This window comes from Trachypithecus francoisi, unplaced genomic scaffold (genome assembly GCF_009764315.1).
Source record: "Trachypithecus francoisi isolate TF-2019V2 unplaced genomic scaffold, Tfra_2.0 Lachesis_group9, whole genome shotgun sequence".
Lineage (NCBI taxonomy): Eukaryota > Metazoa > Chordata > Mammalia > Primates > Cercopithecidae > Trachypithecus > Trachypithecus francoisi.
Window position 1 is genome coordinate 29,764,024 of NW_022681474.1, and position 20,206 is coordinate 29,784,229.

At 37.4% G+C, this 20,206-nt stretch overlaps 1 protein-coding gene across 2 annotated transcripts in view; it reads left to right on the forward strand.

Moving 5' to 3' along the window:
- RAB18 (RAB18, member RAS oncogene family) overlaps positions 1 to 3,282 on the forward strand; it is a 36,918-nt gene extending 33,636 nt beyond the window's left edge. The window contains exon 7 of one of the 2 annotated variants that reach the window (XM_033209708.1): positions 996 to 3,282. In XM_033209708.1, coding sequence (XP_033065599.1) covers positions 996 to 1,171 — 176 coding nt within the window. In that variant the 3' untranslated portion in view covers positions 1,172 to 3,282. The remainder of the gene's footprint in view (positions 1 to 995) is intronic. The other variant, XM_033209709.1, reaches the window with a different exon arrangement.
- Positions 3,283 to 20,206: the final 16,924 nt, after the last annotated feature.

Sequence of the window (20,206 nt, forward strand, 5' to 3'; positions counted from 1 at the left end):
GAGATACGATGGTAGAAACAGCTTATGTGGATAACTCTTTAGAAGAGGTTTCAAAGAGAGTAGAGAAATGGGTGGCTACAAGAAGGGCATGTGGCGTAGAGAGCAAGTTTGTTTTTTAATAGGATGGAAAATAATTTGGCAGACTTTTAGGCTGATTGGTATGATTCAATAGAGAGAGTGTTTGATCCTTCAGTGAATGAGAAGAGGTGGGACTCCAGGAACAAGAGAAGGCGATGGCTTGGATAGCAGCAGGGACAGTTCATCTGTTCTCACAGAAGGGAAGGCAGAGCATGAGGATACATATGCAGGTAACTTGGTAAATTTATTAGTGGGATGATCAGGTAGTTCTTGCCAGATTGCTTCTGATTTTCTCAGCATAATGCAGCTAGATTATTAGCTGTGATAGAGTTTTGAGAGGCAGGAATAAAGTCGTCATCTCAGACAGTGAGAAAGATCACCACTAAGGAAACGTAGGGTTGGAAGCAGTGCTGAGTGTCCACTTAAGTTTCATGAGCAAACATTTGCTGTGGGACCAGTTTTCATGGTGGTTTGTCATTTTGTCCAGCTACCTGGAGCTGCCTGATTATTAACAGAATAATCAGGTTAATTGTTTAACTTGTATGAATTTCCTTATTTTAAAATAGGAATAATATCTGCCTTGGGAGCAAGTTGTAAGAAGTAACTGAAAGCTTAAGGAAAAAACTTTCACATGCTAGTTAAGTAGGGCTTTACAAGTTACACTTCTATCAGTTTTAAGATTATAAACCAGTATTTTTTTGGTATAAATTTATACACTAGTATTCTTATGGATAGAATTTAAGTAACTCGGTTTTGAGATTTGGAAATTCAGTAGTTATTGACTGTGGGGAAAAATTGCTGATTTGGATCTTAATATATTGTAGGCTGATATTTATGCCCTGATTGTTTCCCAGAAAAACATGAGAATATGGCCAGAAAGGAATATACTATGAATGACCTTTTTCCTTGAATTTCAGAGGCAAGTGCAAAAACCTGTGATGGTGTACAATGTGCCTTTGAAGAACTTGTTGAAAAGATCATTCAGACCCCTGGACTGTGGGAAAGTGAGAACCAGAATAAAGGAGTCAAACTGTCACACAGGGAAGAAGGCCAAGGAGGAGGAGCCTGTGGTGGTTATTGTTCTGTGTTATAAACTCTGGGAAATTCCATCTCTTGCATATTTGATCAGATAGTGACATCTTTCTGTATATAAACTCTTTAACTGCTATTTTAGGGACCTTGCAGTTTGCACATAATTGTTTTATATCATAGCAGTAAATATTTGCAAGAAATCCCACTCATCGACCCCGGGTAAAATGTTATGGTAAGCATGCACAGTTTGCAGTCTACAGTTTTTTTATGTAGCACAAAATAGGTGTACCTTTATAAGTACATTCAATTTTATGATTTACATTCATCATGTAATTTTTAAAAAATCCAGCTATCTAGTATATGTTGGTACAAAGTCTGCTTTTGCTATTCTTTTTGCTTAAATACTCCTATCATTTTCTGAATTACTTGGTATGTAGAACTCCTAGACCCACGGGGAAGAATAGAGGTATCATCAAATGTGGCAAATTTTCTTTCAGGAATAATAAAGAGCATGATTCCACAGCTTTTCTAGGATGTTTGAGATTCTTTTTTAGTACGAAGCAAAATTCTCATTACAGAATGTAGCCCAGGCCAACTTATAACTAAATCTCTATTTGTTCTGATGATGCTTCTAAAACAGCATTGATAGGTTAAAGAAGCTTGGTACTTTTAATTTACTTCAATGATTAGCTCAGTTGCTTAACTGGAGTTTTAATCCTGTGATTTGTACATTGGATTCATGACTCTGTGCAGCATTTTTAGTTATGTGGTGTTTGGCAGAATGACAGTAAGGTTTTTCCCCATTTTGGTTTCAGGAGGACATGAATAGTGTGTTTATTGTGACTCCTCGTACTAACCACTTTAAAAACCAACATCTTTTTTCATAAATGTTGGTAGTATTTGTCCAGGTACTTCAATTGTAGCTTGTGTAATGTTGATGAATAACTGTATCTTATGGCTTCCATAATGGCTAGTTGACATTCAAAAACCTATTTCTGTGTTTTGAGGAGTGGGGAAGAAAAATACCAAATGAAAATTTGAGAAAGGCATATTACTTTCAGATTCTGATGTGTGAGGGAAAATACTGTCACAATGAAAATCTTGACAATTTACCTAACAAGTAACCAATAGTTCATCAAAACCAACTTGTACAGACTAATAAATCTTTTTCATAGTATTCAGTTTTCTCACCTCTTGCTATTGTATATTGTAGACTTTTTTCACTTATGTGTTATTTAATTTACACTGATCTCTGCTATTTTAACCCCCCATGTAAGTTATTTGTCCTTTAAGGTTGGATACCCCTTAGTAAGATTCCAGTATTAATTTCTGGGCAGTTTGTTCTCTGTATACAATTGCAAATGATAAGCATTTTTGTGAGTGACCACCTTTGCAATATGTTTGTTAATTTACTTCATGTTGGGTTCTTTCTGAAATGTACATCTTTACACATAAAAACCTCACGTTCTATTTGATTTACACTTCCTAGTCTACATTACATGTGGTTGAAGGTTTTATACATTCTATATGCTTTTACTAAATATACAAGATTTACTACTAGAAATTTGGAGAAAGAACACTAACACAGGTCCTTGTGATTTGTTCATGTTATATTAAAACTTGAGATTTGTGTATTTATGTAGAGTCTGTATTGACAAGACTGTTGTTTTTTGCTCCTTGAGCTATATAATCATCTGTGTATTGGATTGTTGTCTTGATTTGGTCTAAATTTGAATATATACAAGTTACTTGAATATAACAAAAATGAATTTTGTTTGATAGATTTATATTGTAACCTTTTTCTAGTTCTTGAATAAATATAGCCTGCCTTCCCTAGATGCATTTGTGCAGGAAGTATGTACATTTCCCTATTACTCTCATCAGCTGAGGAATATGTACTATGGTGTTACTGAAATTATATTATGTGGCTTTCATTTTATTATTTTGTTGCAAGCTTAGTGTTTTGTAGTGGAGGTTTTGTAAGTGAAACAGTTGTAATATCTAAAGTCAGGCACCTAGTAGCAGGGTTTTGTTAATTCTTTTCAGAATCATTGCAGCAGTCTTAAAGGGTCTTTTGCAGATGGTACAAATTAGAACAATTAGAATGTAGTATTTTGAGTTCTAGGAGTAGTGAGATTGACCCAAACAAATAAAGAACTATTCAATTTCTGAGTAGCAGTTAACATTTATTGAAAGCTTCCTTGGTGCCAGGTGCCATTCTAAGTGCTGAATTATCTCATTAAACCTCACAGCAACCTTAAGAGATTGTCCTATTATGCCCATTTTAAAGGTGAGGACAACACTATGTAGGTATGTTGGGTAATCCCCAAAGATCACATAGCTACTCAGTCATTGAGCTGGATTCCAGTCATGGCATTTTTACTCCTGAGCCCATACTCTTCACCATCACTCCTTTTACAGTGGGTGGTTACCAGCTTTTTGTAACACAACTGAGTTAAGGCAGGTCCACTATTTCTTTATCACTCTTTTGTTATATGTAATAGAAATATTTCAGACTTTTTAGTTATAGAATAAATCCCATGATGTAAACCTACCTCATAAGTCATGTGACATAAAAGTTAAGGTAGTGGAGTAGGTGGTCTTATTTCTTTCATCTGCTCAGAGTGGAATGAAAATCCTGACTTAGAAAAGGTATAAAATTAGGGGACTTATGGTACATTCACTTTCTATGTGAGAACAGAAAGTATGGAAACAGTAATTTGCTCAAAACTGAAATCTGGGGGTGATTGTTTTCATTTCATGTATTTGATGGCCATCCACAAACTCATACTTGGTGTTGACATTCTAGTTGAGTGTTGTGGAAATAGACTTGATTTTGATTCATCGTAGTTTGCATAGTCAAGAAATAGACATGATTCTCACTAAGGGTGGGACTAGCACCATAGCTCATGAAAGAATCCTTCTTACACCAGTACTTGTTCTGCCTGTGAGTTGGCACAGACTTATGTAATATTCATAGTCTATCTTTAAGTACAACTTAATACATATTTTTTCTATGTATTTTTTTCAAATGAACTCAACAATTCTTCCGGTATTACAGATCAGAGATCCTCTCCATATTCAAGCATTATGCTTCTATTTCTTGGAGGCACATTTCACCAGTAATACTTAGGAAGTTATTTTGTCTTTCCTGTATTTCCCTAGTTAGGTATAGGAGTAAAACCGTTATTCAGTTTTCAGAAGACATTGTTCTGACTCCGACCCTGCCTTGTATACTGGACTATGTAGACTTCACCCTGGGTTTTGCCTAAACTATTGAAAGATGAGAATAAATAGAGAGAGGCTAGCTAAGTCAAGACTAGGGGCTAAGGAATATAGGATCATCCAGGTCTTTTAAAAAATTTTTAAATTTTTCTCTCCCCAAATGGGAACATCTATCATGTTGGAGGACTGCTGTGATGGGGCTTTACATTTTACTGTTTTGTTGCTAGCTTATTGTTTCATATTTAGGAATCAGTCATGTTTCTGATTGTGATGTAAAGTGTGCTTAAGTGCCCCTTAGTTAAAGCTATTCCATGTACGCAAACACACACACACACATATTTTGAATAGTCGTGTGAGTGCCTGTTCTCAGTCTTGCCCCCTTTACCATTTCTCATACATATACAAGTTATTTCTTGTTTATTTTTTTCCTCTTTTTTAACCGGAGAAGCAACAAATTACGTAGTTTTATTTGTGTTTCTTTGATTACTAGTGAGCTTGAGTACTTTTAATATTTTATTGGATATGTTTGTGACTGACTTTAATTTCTTGTTCGTGTGTGCTGTGGCTGCCCAATCCACCACCTACTTCTTTCTCTCACCATACCGCCCCCACCCCCACCCCTGCAAAGAATCATGCATGTGGTTTGGGTGGCATTGTCACACCCTTGGCTTTCTAGATTAACTCAGTTACCTTTAAGCAGTGCCCCACTTCCCCAGTAGCAATGGTTCAGGGGTAGGCACCTGACCCAGACCAGACTACTGAGATAAAGATGTTTGCCTAGGCTTTTTCAGGAGCTATTGAAGACATCTCCTTGGAGATAGTGTGCTGGGAGGAGTCACATTCTGAACTTGCTGCAGCTCATTTTTCTAATATAAAGGAACCAGCCTGAGGCAGTACCAAGAGAATGAGAGGAAGTCTGTTGGAGCCCTTGGGGACCTGAATGGAGATCTGTTTCTCAACTTTCACTTATGTGAGCCAATAAATTCCTTTTTTGTTGAAGGCAATTTGACTTGGATTTTCTTTTTTCTTGCAACCAAATATATGTTGTGTGAGAATGTGTATGTTTTTCTTATTTACAGAGGTGCTTGTACATCAAGTTAGTTACATCAATAATAGATTGATTATTTGCATAAGGAAGAAAAAAGTAAACCACTTGAAAAGCCACTACTCTTAAATAACTATTAACATTTTAGTGAGATTACTTTTACATATTTCTTTATGGATATATACATAGAAAACTGTAAATGAATTAACTTTATACATGCTATTTTAAGGACCTCTTGATTTATATGATGTGGTTTCTTTTCATTTCCTCTGTCACCTGAGCACGCCCTCTCATTCCTCTCCTCCCTGAAGTATCTGTTGCATCCTAGCACGTGTGCTCTTTCTGCATTTCTCGATGTTTATATTCATATGCAAATACATACAGATACATATATATTTATATATAGTTACAATTTTCATTTAAATATATATTATAAATTGGAACCATCTGTATATTCATCTCTGCATGTTGTTTTTCTTTGTTTTTTTCTTTATTTTTTAGAGATAGGTGTTCGCTCTGTCTCCCAGGCAGGAGTGCAGTGGCATCATCACAGCTCACTGCAGCCTCGACCTTCCAGACCCAAATGATCTTCTCACCTCAGCTTCCCAAGTAGCTGGACTACAGGTGTGTACCACCATGCCTGGATAATTTTTTTAAACATCTTTTTGTACAGACAAGGTCTCCCTGTGTTGCCCAGGCTGGTCTCGAGCTCCTGGGCTTAAGCTATCCTGCCTTGGCCTCCTAAAGTGCTGGGATTACAGGCATGAGTCACTGCACCTGGCTGCCTTTCTTTCCTAACAGTAGATTGTGAAAATCCCTCCAAGCCAATTTCTGTACATCTAAGATCCATTTCAGTGATGGTATAGTATTAAAATTCTAATGTGTCAGATACCACAATTTGTTCAACTATTCCTCTAGTAATGGGCAATTATCTTGTTTCTATTTTTTTTGCTACTGTAGATAGTGCCACGATAAATATCCTTGTACACATTTCCTTTTGTTAGATATCTATGAGTTGGATCCATAGATCAGACAATGCATTTTTTAAGTGTTGACATATTTTGTCAATAGCTTCCCAAACTCTATAATCTTTTACATTTCCACTAGTGTAATACATATGAACATAACACTTTCCCTCTTTCCTGCATTCCCCATCAGCCCTGAGGTGTTACCACATTTTAGTTACTTTGATACTTATAAGGTGTAATTTTTTTTCAACTTTTATTTTAGAGTCAGGAGTACATATACATGTTTGTTATAAAGGTATATTGTGTGATGCTGAGGTTTGGAATACATATGAATCTTTCCCAAATAGTGAGTATATATATATTTTTTGAGATAGAGTCTGATTCTGTCACCCAGGCTGGAGTGCAGTGGCATGATCTCAGCTTACTGCAACCTCTGCATCCCGGGTTCAAACGATTCTTCTGTCTCAGCCTCCCGAGTAGCTGGGATTACAGGCATGTGCCACCATGCCTGACTAATTTTTACATTTTTAGTAGAGATGGGGTTTCACCATGTTGGCCAGGCTGGTCTCGAACTCCTGACCTCAAGTGATCCACCCCCCCTCGGCCTCCCAAAGTGCTGGGATTATAGGCAGGTGTAACTTTTGAGGTGTAACTTAGTTTGCATTTTCTGCAGTCGTTTTCATGTTTGTGGGCTCTTTTTTGAAATGATTATTTATATCCTTTGCCAGTTTTTCTGTTCAGTTTTTTTGTGGTTTTATTATATGAGTTCTTTGTATACTACAGATGTTAATCTAAATGTGTATGTTATAAGCATTTTTTTCTAACAGCCTTTTTAAATTTTGTTTATGCTATATTTTCCTTACAATTTTTTAAAAAATGTTTTATCGCTTCTGGGCTCCTCAACTCTTAGATTTGACATAGTTTCCTTAACCTCCTCTGAGATTTTTATTTTATTTTTTCTTTTAAAATCTTGAATAATTTGAAATTCACTTGTTTATGGCACAAGAGAAGGAGCCATCTCATTCTTCTTCATACATGTAGCCTGTTGTTCTGCACAAAACATGAAATAAACCTGCCTTTTCCTACTGAGCCGAAGTACCACTATTGCCCTAGATGAAATTCCCATAAGTACTGTAATCTACTTTGACCTTCTATTTTAGGGGCTCTTAACCTTGAAAAGTAATATATTTTAGTATAATTGGTTTTTCTTTAATCCTGTGTATTTTGTTTTAAAAAACATTCTTAAAATAGCTCTGCAGGTTTCATCAGACTGCCACAGGGGTTTGGTAAAGCAAAAGTCTTGATGGTGGCTTTAGATAACAAAAAACATAGTATATGGCTTGTAAGGCACATTCTTCTACATGCTTATATTTTTTTCTTCACATGTGAATCTTCAAATGATCCCTTACCCATTTTTCCTTTTGGTAGGTCCTTTAAAAAAATATTCATATGAAGGAGGTTTATTTCTCTTAATGGAATATGGTTACTAATCTTTTGTCATTAATATTTATTGCTAGTGAGCTGAGATCCGGCCACTGCACTCCAGCCTGGGCGACAGAGCCAGACTCCGTCTCAAAAAAAAAAAAAAAAATAGTATATATATATATATATATAATTATTGCTGACATCTTCACCCAGTGACTTGTCTTTTGAATTTGCTTGAAGTTTTACATCCTTAAAAGTTTTAAAAACCAAAAATTTAATTCTTAATTAGTTTTTAGGATTTTAATTGGGATCACATGATATTCCTGCATTAATTGTGAGAAAACTGATAATTTAGTTACAAGACTTGCCATGAGGATACATGGGGTATCTTTCTGTATTCAGATTCTATAATGTTTTTAGTAGTTTATGGTTTTCTTCACATAGGACCTATACCTTCATTATTAAAGTTATTCCTGTGAATTTCATTTTGTCAGTGTGAATAGAACATAGGTTTTCTTTGTTTCAGAATTCTGTGTAGTTGTCACTAATAAAAGCTATAGACTTTTCTAAGTTTATCGAGACACCTAATTAATTTCTTTCATTTGGTACTTTGGTTTAACTAGGGTTTCTTTCATTTTCTAGGCAAAATTAGAAAAAATGTAATTTGTAATTTTTCAGTGTTTATTGCCTTAGATGAAATTCCCATAAGTATTGTAATCTACTTTGATTATACAAGGCTATGTCTTGATGAGTTTTAATAAATATATGCATTTGTATAAATACTATCACAATCAAGGCCGGGTGTGGCTCATGGCTGTAATCCCAGCACTTTGGGAGACTGAGGCAGGAAGATTGCTTGAGCCCAAGAGTTCAAGACAAGCTTGGGCAACATAATGGGATCTCTTCTCTACAAAAAACTAAAAAAAAAAAAAAAAAAAAAAAAATAGCCAGGCATATTGTGGTACAGCTATGGTTTCCACTACTCCAGAAGCTGAGGTGGGAGGATCGTTTGAGCAATCCAGGTCAAGGCTGCAGTGAGCCGTGATTGTGCCACTGCACTCCAGCCTGGCAAGAGTGAGACCCTTTCCTCCCCACTCCCAAAAGAACCACTGTCAGTTAAGATACAGAATATTCACATTACCAGAAAGTTTCCTTGTGATTATGTTTGGACTCCTTCCTCCCACCTCTACTATACCTGACACTGATCAGGGCTTTCCTGGCCACCCCAAGGCAGGTTGGCTCTCATCACTCGGCAGTCTCTACTTACGTGTTCTAGACTTCTTTTTTCTCTTCCTTTATCTATTAAAGGCCTCTATGTTGCATAAATCTGTAGAAATTCGCTGCCTTCACTATTTTATTTTTAGTTAGGATCTCACCCTGTTGCCCAGGCTGGAGTGCGGTGCAGCCATCATAGCTCACTACAGCTTCCTGGGCTCATGCAATCATCCCATCTCAACCTCCCAAGTAGTGGGGACTACAGGTAGGCACTACCATGCCCTGCAAATTTTTCTACTTTTGGGAGAGATAGAGTCTCTATGTTGCCCGGGCTGGTCTTGACCTCCTGGGCGCAGGTGATCCTTCTACCTCAGCCCTTTACTATTAAGATTTGTTCTTGGCCGGGTGCAATGGTTCATGCCTGTAATTCCAGCACTTTGTAGGGCCGAGGTGGGCAGTTCACTTGAGGTCAAGAGTCCGAGAGCATTCTGACCAACGCGATGAAACCCCGTCTCTACTAAAAATGCAAATATTAGCCAAGCATGCTGGTGGTCGCCTGTAGACCCAGCTACTCAGGAGGCAGGAGAATCACTTGAACCAGGAGGCAGAGGTTGTAGTGAGCCGAGATTGTGCCACTGCACTCCAGCCTGGGCGACAGAGCAAGACTGCATCACAAAAACAACAACAACTAAGATTTGTTAATTTTTTTCTTTTCTTTTCTTTTTTTTTGAGATAGAGTCTCCTTAAAAAAAAAAACTACAGGCGCCCCCCACCAATCCTGGCTAATTTTTTGTATTTTTAGTAGAGACAGGGTTTCACCATGTTAGCCAGGATGGTCTCGATCTCCTGACCTCGTGATCCGCCCGCCTTGGCCTCCCAAAGTTCTTTAATGTTTAAAAAATATTTTTACCATGTTCTCAGGGAGGGCATAAGAACCAACTCCTGTCCTTGTCCGAGACAGAGCATTTGTTCTTGGCCGGGTGCAATGGTTCAGAGCAGTCATTTGGCTTTTTTGTTTTTGTTTTGTAGAGATGAGGATTTCACTGTGTTGCCCAGGTTGGTCTTGAACTCCTGAGCTCAAGTCATCCACTGCCTTGGGCTCCCAAAGTGCTAGGATTACAGGTGTCAGCCACTGCACCTGGCCAATCATTTGTTTTTTAACTCCTAATTATTTCACTTTTGTGCAGACGACGTTGTTAATCCTTTATGGCTTCTGTATTTCCCTTTTAGTTAAGAAGGCATCCCCATCCCAAGGTTACACAGCCATTCTCAAACATTTTTTTCCTACTATTTTCATAGTTTTGTTGTTTGCTTATTTGTCTTTATATTTTATTATGTAATCCATCTGGAATTTATTTGTGTTTATGGTGTTTTTATGATGTTTATTTTATTCCAGCCAGATAGTAAACTTTGCCAACAAAATTTAGTAAATCTTTTCTCCCCTGAATAGAAATTCCATAACTTGTTGATTTATTCAGTAAAGATTTATTTCAGACTTGCTATTTGCCAGGCACGGTTCTAAGTCCTAGGGATAGAGTGGTGAATAAATCAGAGTCAATGTCCTCATGTTAGTTTATGTAGTAGGGTGGAAAAGAGAGTAAACATGAATTACATGATTTTGAAATAAGAGTGGGAAGAAAATAGACCACACTAACTGGACAAAAAGTGTATCGGTCTCAAGCAAGTCCTCTCTGGGCAAGTGACATTTGAGCAGAGACTCTAGTCAACAAGAAAAAATATGTTGCTACGCATACGCATATGTGTGGGAGAGGAACTAGCAAGTGTGAAAGGGCCTGAGCAGATCCTGCCTGGTGAGTTCAGGGAATAACAAGGCCAGTGTTGATATAGCACAGAAAGTGAGCAGGGAGGTGTTAGAAGAAGGAAGCAGGAGTCAAACCATGGAGTCAAACCATCTCCACTTTGTAGATCCTGGTGGAGTTTGGATGTTATGCTGAGTGTGATGGGAAACCACTGAAGAGCTTTAAATACAGAAGTTACAAGCAACAGCAAAACAAATGATCCCATTAAAAAGTGGGCAAAGGATCTGAGTAAACTTTTCTCAAAAGAAGACATGCAAATGGCCAATAGGTATAAGAAAAGGAAATGCTCAACATCACTAATCATCAGGGAAATGCAAATCAAAGCCATAATGAGATACTATTTCACACCTTTTAGAATGGCAATTATCAAAAAGACAAAAATAAATGCTGGTGTGGATGCAGAGAAAAGGGAACTCTTACACACTGTTGGTGGCAATGTAAATTAGCACAGCCACCATGGAATGGAGGTTTCTCAGAAAAACTAAAAATAGAACTACCATTTGATCCAGCAATTCCACCACTGGGTATTTCTTCAAAGGAAAAGAAATCAGTCTGTGAAAGGAATATCTGCATTCCAATGTTTATTGCAGCACTATTCACAATAGCCAAACTATGGAATCAACCAAAGTGTCTTATCAGTGGATGAATGGACAAAGAAAGAGGAATACTATTAGACCATGAAAAACAATGAAATCATTTGCAGCAACATGGTTGGAACTGGAGGTTATTATGTTAAGTGAAATAAGCCAGGCACAGAAAGACAAATATTGAATGTTCTCACTCATATGTGGGAGCTAAAAAAGTTGATCTAACAGAGGTAGAGAGTAGAATGATAGTTACCAGAGGCAGGAAAGGGAAGATGGGCAGGAGGATGAAGAGAAGTTGGTTAAGGGTTACAAAAATACAGATAGAAGAAATAATTTCTAATGTTCAATAGCACAGTAGGGTGACTGTAGTTAACACTATATTGTGTATTTCAAGATAGCTAGAAGAGGGGATTTTGAATGTTCTCACCATAAAGAAATGATAAATGCTTGAGGTGATGGAGAGCCTGAATAATCAAATAACTTGATTATTGCACATTTTATACATGTATGAAAATATCACTTGTATTCCATAAATACAAGCAAAAATTATGTACCAATAAAAAAGTTCTCACCACAGAAAAATAAGTACATGAAGTGGTGGATATGTTAACTAGCTTGACTAAGAAAAAATAGAGGAGTTGTATTATTTAGGATTAGGTTTGGATGTATATTAACTGAAAATTCAGAATAATAATTGCTTAAATGTGCAATGGTTTGTTTTCTTATACCAGAGAAGTCCAAAAATGATCATTCAGGACTGTTGAGAGTGACTCTATTGGCCATTTCTGTTCATCCTCAAGACTACCTCATGGTTCAAAGTGGCTGCTGGGTGGGAGAGCTCTGTTTGTCACATCCATATTCCAGGCAGCAAGAAAGAGAGGAAGACAAAAGGGCACACTCCCTACTGAGTCAGTTGTCTTTTGGGGGAACTTCCTGAAGATATACATAATACTGTTCCAATTTATTTCACTGGCTGGATGTAATCTCCTGGCCACACCTAACAAGCTAGAAAATATAGTCTAGGTTAGGCACATTGCTGTCTCCAATGGCAGTAAGGAAGTAAGGAAGAAGTGTTAGGTGGTTATTGGGAAGATAATTAGCCAACTTTGCCATAGAAGTAATGTGATCTGATACTTGTTTCAAAAAATTTGCTAAACTGGTATTTGGGAGCAAGAGTGAAAGCAGATCCATGAGGAGAGTGTTGCTTAAATCTAATGAAGGGATGATGGTGGATTGGACTAAGGGCTGTAGTGAGAAGTGGTCAGATCCAAGATGTATTCTGAAGGTAAATACAATAAGACCTGCTAATAGATTGGATGAGGAAAAGAGAGGAATCAAAGGATGATTCCTGGGTGTTTAGCATTAGCAACTGGGTAACGGTGCTCCATTATAAGATGGGAAATATGGAGGGAGAAACAGACATGGGGAAAAATTATTTTGCACTTATTAAATTTGAGTTGCCTGTTGGATATCCAAGTGGAAATTTTGAATAGAGGTTTTTTGGTTTTTTATGTATTTATTTGTTTATTTATTTATTTTTGAGATGGAGTTTTCACTCTTCTTGCCCAGGCTGGAGTGCAATGGCACAATCTCGATTCACCACAACCTCCACCTCCCAGGTTCAAGCGATTCTCCTGCCTCAGTCTCCTGAGTGGGATTACAGGCATGCACCACCACGCCTGGCTAATTTTTGTATTTTTAGTAGAGACAGGGTTTCTCTGTGTTGGTCGGGCTGGTCTCGAACTCCTGACCTCAGATGATCCGCCTACCTCGGCCTCCCAAAGTGCTGGGATTACAGGCAGGAGCCGCTGCGCCCCGCCTTGAGTAGATGTTTGAATATAAGAGTGTAAGAGTCTGGGGCTTAGGAGAGAATAGAGATCTGGAAATATATATTTGAGGATTACATAGATGAAATTTAAAGCCATAGACACATGAGATATATAGGAGATCACCAAGGGAAGAATATATCTATAAAATAGATAGATAATAAGAAAGTGCTAAGTAATCCTAGAACCCTTTGCTGTTTAGACAGTAGAAGAAAGAGTCAGCAAAGGAGACTGGGAAGTTGCCAGAAAAATCCAGGGTGTGTGGTATCCTAGAAGTCAGTCTAAAAAAAGGTTTCGAGAAGAAGTGAACAATCAATACTGATAATAGCCAACATTTATGGAATTTTTATGGTGTGCCAGACAATGTCCAAGTGCTTTATACATATGAAATCACAGAATCCTTCCACAACCCTATAATACAGTGTTAGAGTAGTATGATCATCATCCTTTACAAATGAGGAAACCTTGGCACAGGGAGGTAAGTAACTTGCCCATATTTTCACAGTTGGTTGAAGACCAGATTCTTGTCCTCTGGTGTAAAGTGCTGTTAGACACTATCCCCTGCTGCTGAGCTGAGACATACAGGAAAAGGGAATTCACATTTGTATTTGGTAATATGGAGGTCACTGGTGACTTTGACAGATTTCAGAGGTGGATGAGATGAAAGCCTAGAAAGAGTGGGTAAAGGAAGACAGGGAAAGAAGCAAGTGGAGGCAGAGAGAATAGACATTTTGCTGGAAGAGAGTCCTAGCTGGAAGTGAGGAGAGGGTAAGTGGGCCTAGAAAGAGAAAATGGGAGATGTTACAGAATACTTTTGTGTTGATGGGAATGAGACAGTGAGGTAGGCGGCAGGACTTTACTCTGGACCAGATGGAAGACTGGCTGTATGGAAGAGGTGAAAGCACCTCTCCATAAGACACATCCACCAGTGCCATGTCAGTTCACCATTGCCATGGCAACACTCAGAAGTTACCACTGATTTTCTAGAAATTTCTAAATAACCTGTCCATTAATTTGCATGTGATTTAAAGTTGGTATAAATATGACTGCAGCCCCTGGGCTGCTGCTCTGGGTACACTGCTGATGGGTAGCCCCGTTCCACAAGGAGCAGTCCCTCTGCTGCTGCCGTGTACTGCTGTTTCAATAAAAGTTACTGTCCAACATCACTGGCTTGCTGTTAAATTCTTTCTGGGCAAAGTCAAGAGGTCCCCTGGGCTAACCCCCAGTTTGGGTGGTCACCTGCCCTGCATCAGAAATGATCTACTAGAAAGAACAGTCATGAAAAGGGAAACTGGTAGGAACAACGCTCTTGAGTAGGTAAGAAGGAAAGGGATCTACTTCTTGAGTGGAGACAGTGACCTCAGACAGGAGCAGAGGTAGTGCAGTCCTCATATCAGATGGCAAGACCGCGGGGAAGCACAGATATGGACAGACTTGTAGGTTTGGGGTAGGAGGATGTGAGAGTTCTCTTCTGATTGCTTCTGTGTTATTCATGTAAAAAGCAAGATCACCACTAGGGTAAATGGAAGAGAGGATTTGAGAAAAGAGAAAATGGGAAATAATTATCTAGGACAATAGGAAGGAAGCTCTATTAGGGTAATACAATAGAACTTACCAGTAGTGCAAAGTGATTATTTAAAAGGTGTGGTCAAAAATAGAGGCCAGTCAGTTTAATTCTGTGTGTTTTTCTAGGCATGTTCATCTAAGGACACAGAGTGGGTGAAAAGTTGAATTTAAGCAGGGCTGGGATTTTCCTAAGGTAGTGAAATGGGGATAGGTCCACCCCACAAGTTATCTAAAAGTAAACACAGGGGACAAATGATAATGATGCGTTATGGAATCTGAACTGGATAAAGAGAGAAATGAGGTCAGTGAGAAGTTGATGATGGAGGGGGAAAAAAAGTAGATAGAACCAAAGGGTGGGTGTTCCTAATGTGGCCAAATATTTCAGCCTAGATATACTCAGGCAAGGGACCTGGAAAGAAATGTCAGAGAGAAGTTTGACATTCAGACATTGAGGGTAGGTCCAGGTTATAACCTGCGAGAAAGTTGAAAGGGAGGAGGCCCTGGTGCTGGATGAATCATTGCTGTTTCTTCAAAGAGTAAGTTCTCATATACAGTCGAGTCTGTTTCTAGATTCTGTTCTGTTCCACTGACATAGTCCTATGCCAAAATCACAACCATTTTGATTTACAGTATATTTGTAAATTAAGCTCTCCTCTCACCATTTTTTTTTTTTTCAGTAACTACTATTTTGGCAAGCATTTTACCCAGTTACAAAATAAAGTTCTTTGGAATCCTGACAGGAGCTACATTAAATTTATGTATTAATTTATAAAAGTGACATTTTAAAAAGTCTTCCCATCCAGAAACATGACATACCTTTCCATTTATTCAGTTCTTGTTTTATGTCTGTTAATAAAATTTTAGAGTTTCCTTCATATAGACTGTCTAGCTACATTTGTTAATGTATTTCTAGGTATTTTATCATATGTTGTTACTATCGTGTGTCCAGGTTTTTTTCCATTTCCATTTCTCATTTGTTTTTCTCCATAAAAAGAAAAAATTACTGTTTATGTATTTCTTATGAAAAGCATCTTACCAAATTTGCTACTAATGCTAATCTCTTTTTAGTGTTTCTTGTTTTTTAGATTCATCACAATATGTGTGAGTAAAGATAATTTTGTGTGTTCTTGTTTTATAACAATAGTTTTAGTACTTTGTCTTTTAAGGTACCATTTGCTTTTTTTTTCTTTTATTTCAAGAAATAGTCTTTACTATTTTAGAATATTGAGTTAACTGTATTATTTTAATATTTTACTTTAATCTTTTTTGGAATAGCAGCTAAATTTTTTCAGATTCTTTTTTTTTTTTTTTGCCACCTATTGATACAATCAAATGGTTTTGTTACTAGTTTATGTAATGAATTATGTTGAAGATTTTCTATTTCAAAACCATCTTTACATTCTTAGAATGTATCTTGTCCATGTTGTATTTTTTTCAATGCATTGCTGGATTCGACTTACTCATGTGTGTATTTATAGCTTTTGCATCTATATGCTGCAGCAAGGCATAAATGGGGTCTTGTAAATTGACCTACATTAAGCTCCTATAATGAGGGCAGCTCATAGACACAGTTGTATTCCCCCTGTAGATTTCTAGGGAGTTCCATTGTGTTCTATGGGAATGGTGCCTCCTGGGGATTCCATGAGCAAAAATTATGTGATTATCCAGGGAGACTGCCTAAAAACGTGTCTGGCCCATAGTAGATCAGTTTACCCTAAGTTTCCAAATGTATTGCCACTGAATTGTGTATATCATGTTTCTTACTTTTAATATCACCTGTAGTTGGGGTTATATCTTATTTCTTCTTCCTATTTGTATATTTTCTATCATCTCTCTTTTTCCCCCTTGTTCAGCCTTGTTGGAGGTTTAATCTGTGTTTGAGATTTCATTTGTGTTTTCAAAAACCAAGATTTTATTTTAAAACTTTAAAATAAATTTTAAATACTTTTTATTTTAAAATTTCATCTTTTTTTTTTAAATCACCTTTTTTTGAGCTAATTATAGATCCATGAGAAGTTATAAAGATAGTACAGAACATTCCCACGTACCCTTGATTCAGTCTTCCCAATAGTTATGGCTTACATATCAAAACCAGGAGATCAGCCTTGGTACAAGGCATGTATGTACTTCTGGGCCATTTGATCACATGTGTGGATGAGTGTAGTCACCACCACAATCAAGATACAGAACAGGCCCATCCCCACAAAGGTCTCTCTTGTTCTGTCCCTTTACAGTCATGCTTCCTCCTTCTCCTACTTTTCCTACCTTTGGAAACTACTAATTTGTTCCCCATATAGATAATTTTGTCACTTCAAAAGTATCATATAAATGGAATCATATAGTACATGATTTTTAAAATTAATTTTTTCTTTTTAGAGACAGGGTCTTGCTCTGTCACCCAGGCTGGCGTGCAGTGGTATGATCATAGCTCACTGCAGCCTTGAATTTCTGGGCTCAAGCGAGCCTCCCTCCTCAGCCTCCTGAGTATCTATGACTACAGGTGCATGCCATCATGCCCAACAAATTAAAAAAAATTTTTTGGAGACAGGGTCTTGCTATTTTGCCTAGGCTGGTCTCAAACTCCTGGCCTTAAGTGATTGGCCTCTCGAAGTGTTAGGATTACAGATGTGAGCCAGTGCACCCAGCCAGCATGCGATCTTTTAAGATTAGCTTTTTCCACTTGGCATAATGCCTATGCTATTAATGCAAGTTGTTGGGCATATCAACAACTTGTTTTCATTGCTCAGTAGTATTTCAAGGCATGTATGTTCCACAGACAGATTTAATCATTCACTGGTTATAGGACATTTTGATTGTTTTCTGTTCTTGGCTATTACAAATAAAGCTGCTATGAACAATTGTGTACAGATATTGTGTGGCCAGAAGTGTGATTGGTTGGTCAATATCCTTGATTTTTCATTCTCTATGACTTTCTTTTGATTTATCACAATTTTTAGAAAGTTCATTAGTTGGCTTACTTGGTTTAATGTTAGTTTTTCTTTTTAGTAATAGAAGCATTTAAGATATTTCCTACTGTAGTATAAAGTTTAGCTATGCCTAGACTATTCTTTTTATTTGTAATATCAGTGTTTTTTGTTTTTGTTTTTGTTTTTGAGACAGGGTCTCACTCTGTTGCTTAGGCTGAATGCAGTGGCACAATCATGGCTCACTACAGCCTCTACCTCCCGGGCTCAAGTGATCTCCCACCTCAGCCTCCCGAATCGCTGCGATTACAGTCTTGTGCCACCACACCTGGCTGATTTTTAATTTTTTGTAGAGATGAGGTTTCACCATATTGTCCAGGCTGGTTTCAAACTCCTGCTCCTAAGCAATCCTGCTGCCTTGACCGCCCAAAGTGCTGGGATTCCAAACATGAGCCATCTTGCCCAGACTGTAATATCAGTTTTAAGTACCTCTTCAGATAGGAACTATTTTGAAGTGTGCCTTAATTTCATATTGTTCTGCCTTTAGGGTATTTTTTTCCTTCTTGTCGTAAACTTCTAGTTTATAATTCAAGTATGGTTAGAGAATGTGAGACATAAAATCTTTCTATTTTTTGGAATTGATTAAGGTTTTCTTCGTGGCCAAGAATTCAGTTATTTTTTTTTTTCTGGCTGGTTTGTTTCTATTTTATGATTACTTATTTTAGACTTACAGTTGGATAATACAGGGAGGCTAAGGGCAAGACAAGTTCATTGGACATGCTGGTCTATAAAACTGCCTGACTCTGATTCGAAGCTGCAATGATGTTGGAGTATGTTGGGTAGCCCAGTTTGTGGCATCTAAAATTTTTCCAAGTAATAGAAAGGTGTGATATGAAGATGGAGTGAAAAGTACTTAACATTCAAGTTGCAGAAGATGAAGACCAGGAAGAAATATGATAACAGAAAGAAAAAACACTGTTACACTGTTTCATAAGTGCCAGGTCCCATGCTTGGCTTTTACTCCTATTCATCATTTAAACCTTCACAAGAGTCAAGTGAGTGACAGTTTTTATTTTACAGAGAAGGAAACAGGAGTTTAGAAGGATTAAATAACTTTTCCAAGGTCACAAAGCTAACAAGCAGAGTTGGAATTTTGACTGATTTTTTTTTTTTTTTTTTGAGACGGAGTCTCACTCTGTCACCCAGGCTGGAGTGCAGTGACGCGATCTGGGCTCATTGCAAGCTCTGCCTCTCAGGTTCACGCCATTTTCCTGCCTAAGCCTCCCGAGTAGCTGGGACTACGGGCGCCCGCCACCTCGCCTGGCTAATTTTTTGTATTTTTAGTAGAGATGGGGTTTCACCGTGTTAGCCAGGATGGCCTCGATCTGCCTCGTGATCCACCCGCCTCGGCTTCCCAAAGTGCGGGGATTACAGGCGTGAGTCACTGCACCTGGCAGGCCTTGACTGATTTTTAAAGCTACTTCATACATATAAGAAGTTTAATGTGTAGGATTTGTGGAATACAATGTAAGTTTGTTAAGTAAAACACTATTAATCACATCTTCTATAACATTGTAACGTTGTGTACTTTGTCAAATTCTGAAAGAGTTGTATTAAGGATATTATCATGACAGATGATTTTATCACATTCCTATAGTTTTGGAATTTTTAGCTTTATGTTATTTAGTTCATGAAGAAATGCAGTGTGTATATTCTTTATCATCACATCTTTTGCCATTACATGATATTCCCTTTTTCTTGTTTAGTTTTAGCCTTGAATTTTATCTATTCCGATAATATTACAATCATGTCTTTTTATTTCATTTTTAATAAAATTTTCATCTTTATACAAGAATATAGATAACATAGATACATTGTAAAGAGTAATACAAACACCCATTGAAGTCCTACTGTGTGTGTGTGTGTGTGTGTATGTGCATCTATACACATTTATGTGGTATAACTTATTATTTTATAACTTATTTTTGGAGGTTCCTTAAGTTTCTATGTACACTCACCGTGGTGAAGAAATTGAAAGCAGACATTTTACTTTTAGATTTTCTCTTCCAACTTTCTAAATATTTGAAGGACATGTGAAATACAAATATGGAAATTCAGATTTGTTTTTAAACTTTACTAGGATTTGTTGAAGTGTGAGCCCAGAGTACAGAGCTGGGGTGGGATCAAAAGTAGGTGAACAAATTTGTAAATAACTTGCTTTTATCTACAAATTTCCTGGGGGACAGTACCTGCTTAAAGCATTAAAAATAAGCAGACAAACAAAAACCATGGAAATGCCAAAATTCACTGAGTTTCAAATGATGAAGATGCAATGATTAGAAATCCCATTCTGTCTCCAGTGAAGAATATCATTCATAAAAATTACATCTTACACTTTGAGGTAATTTGTTCTAGATCAAAATCCACACGATGGCACTTCCACAAAAACACCCAACACTGTTTGTTTCTGCGAGTAAGATATAAAAGCTCCTTGG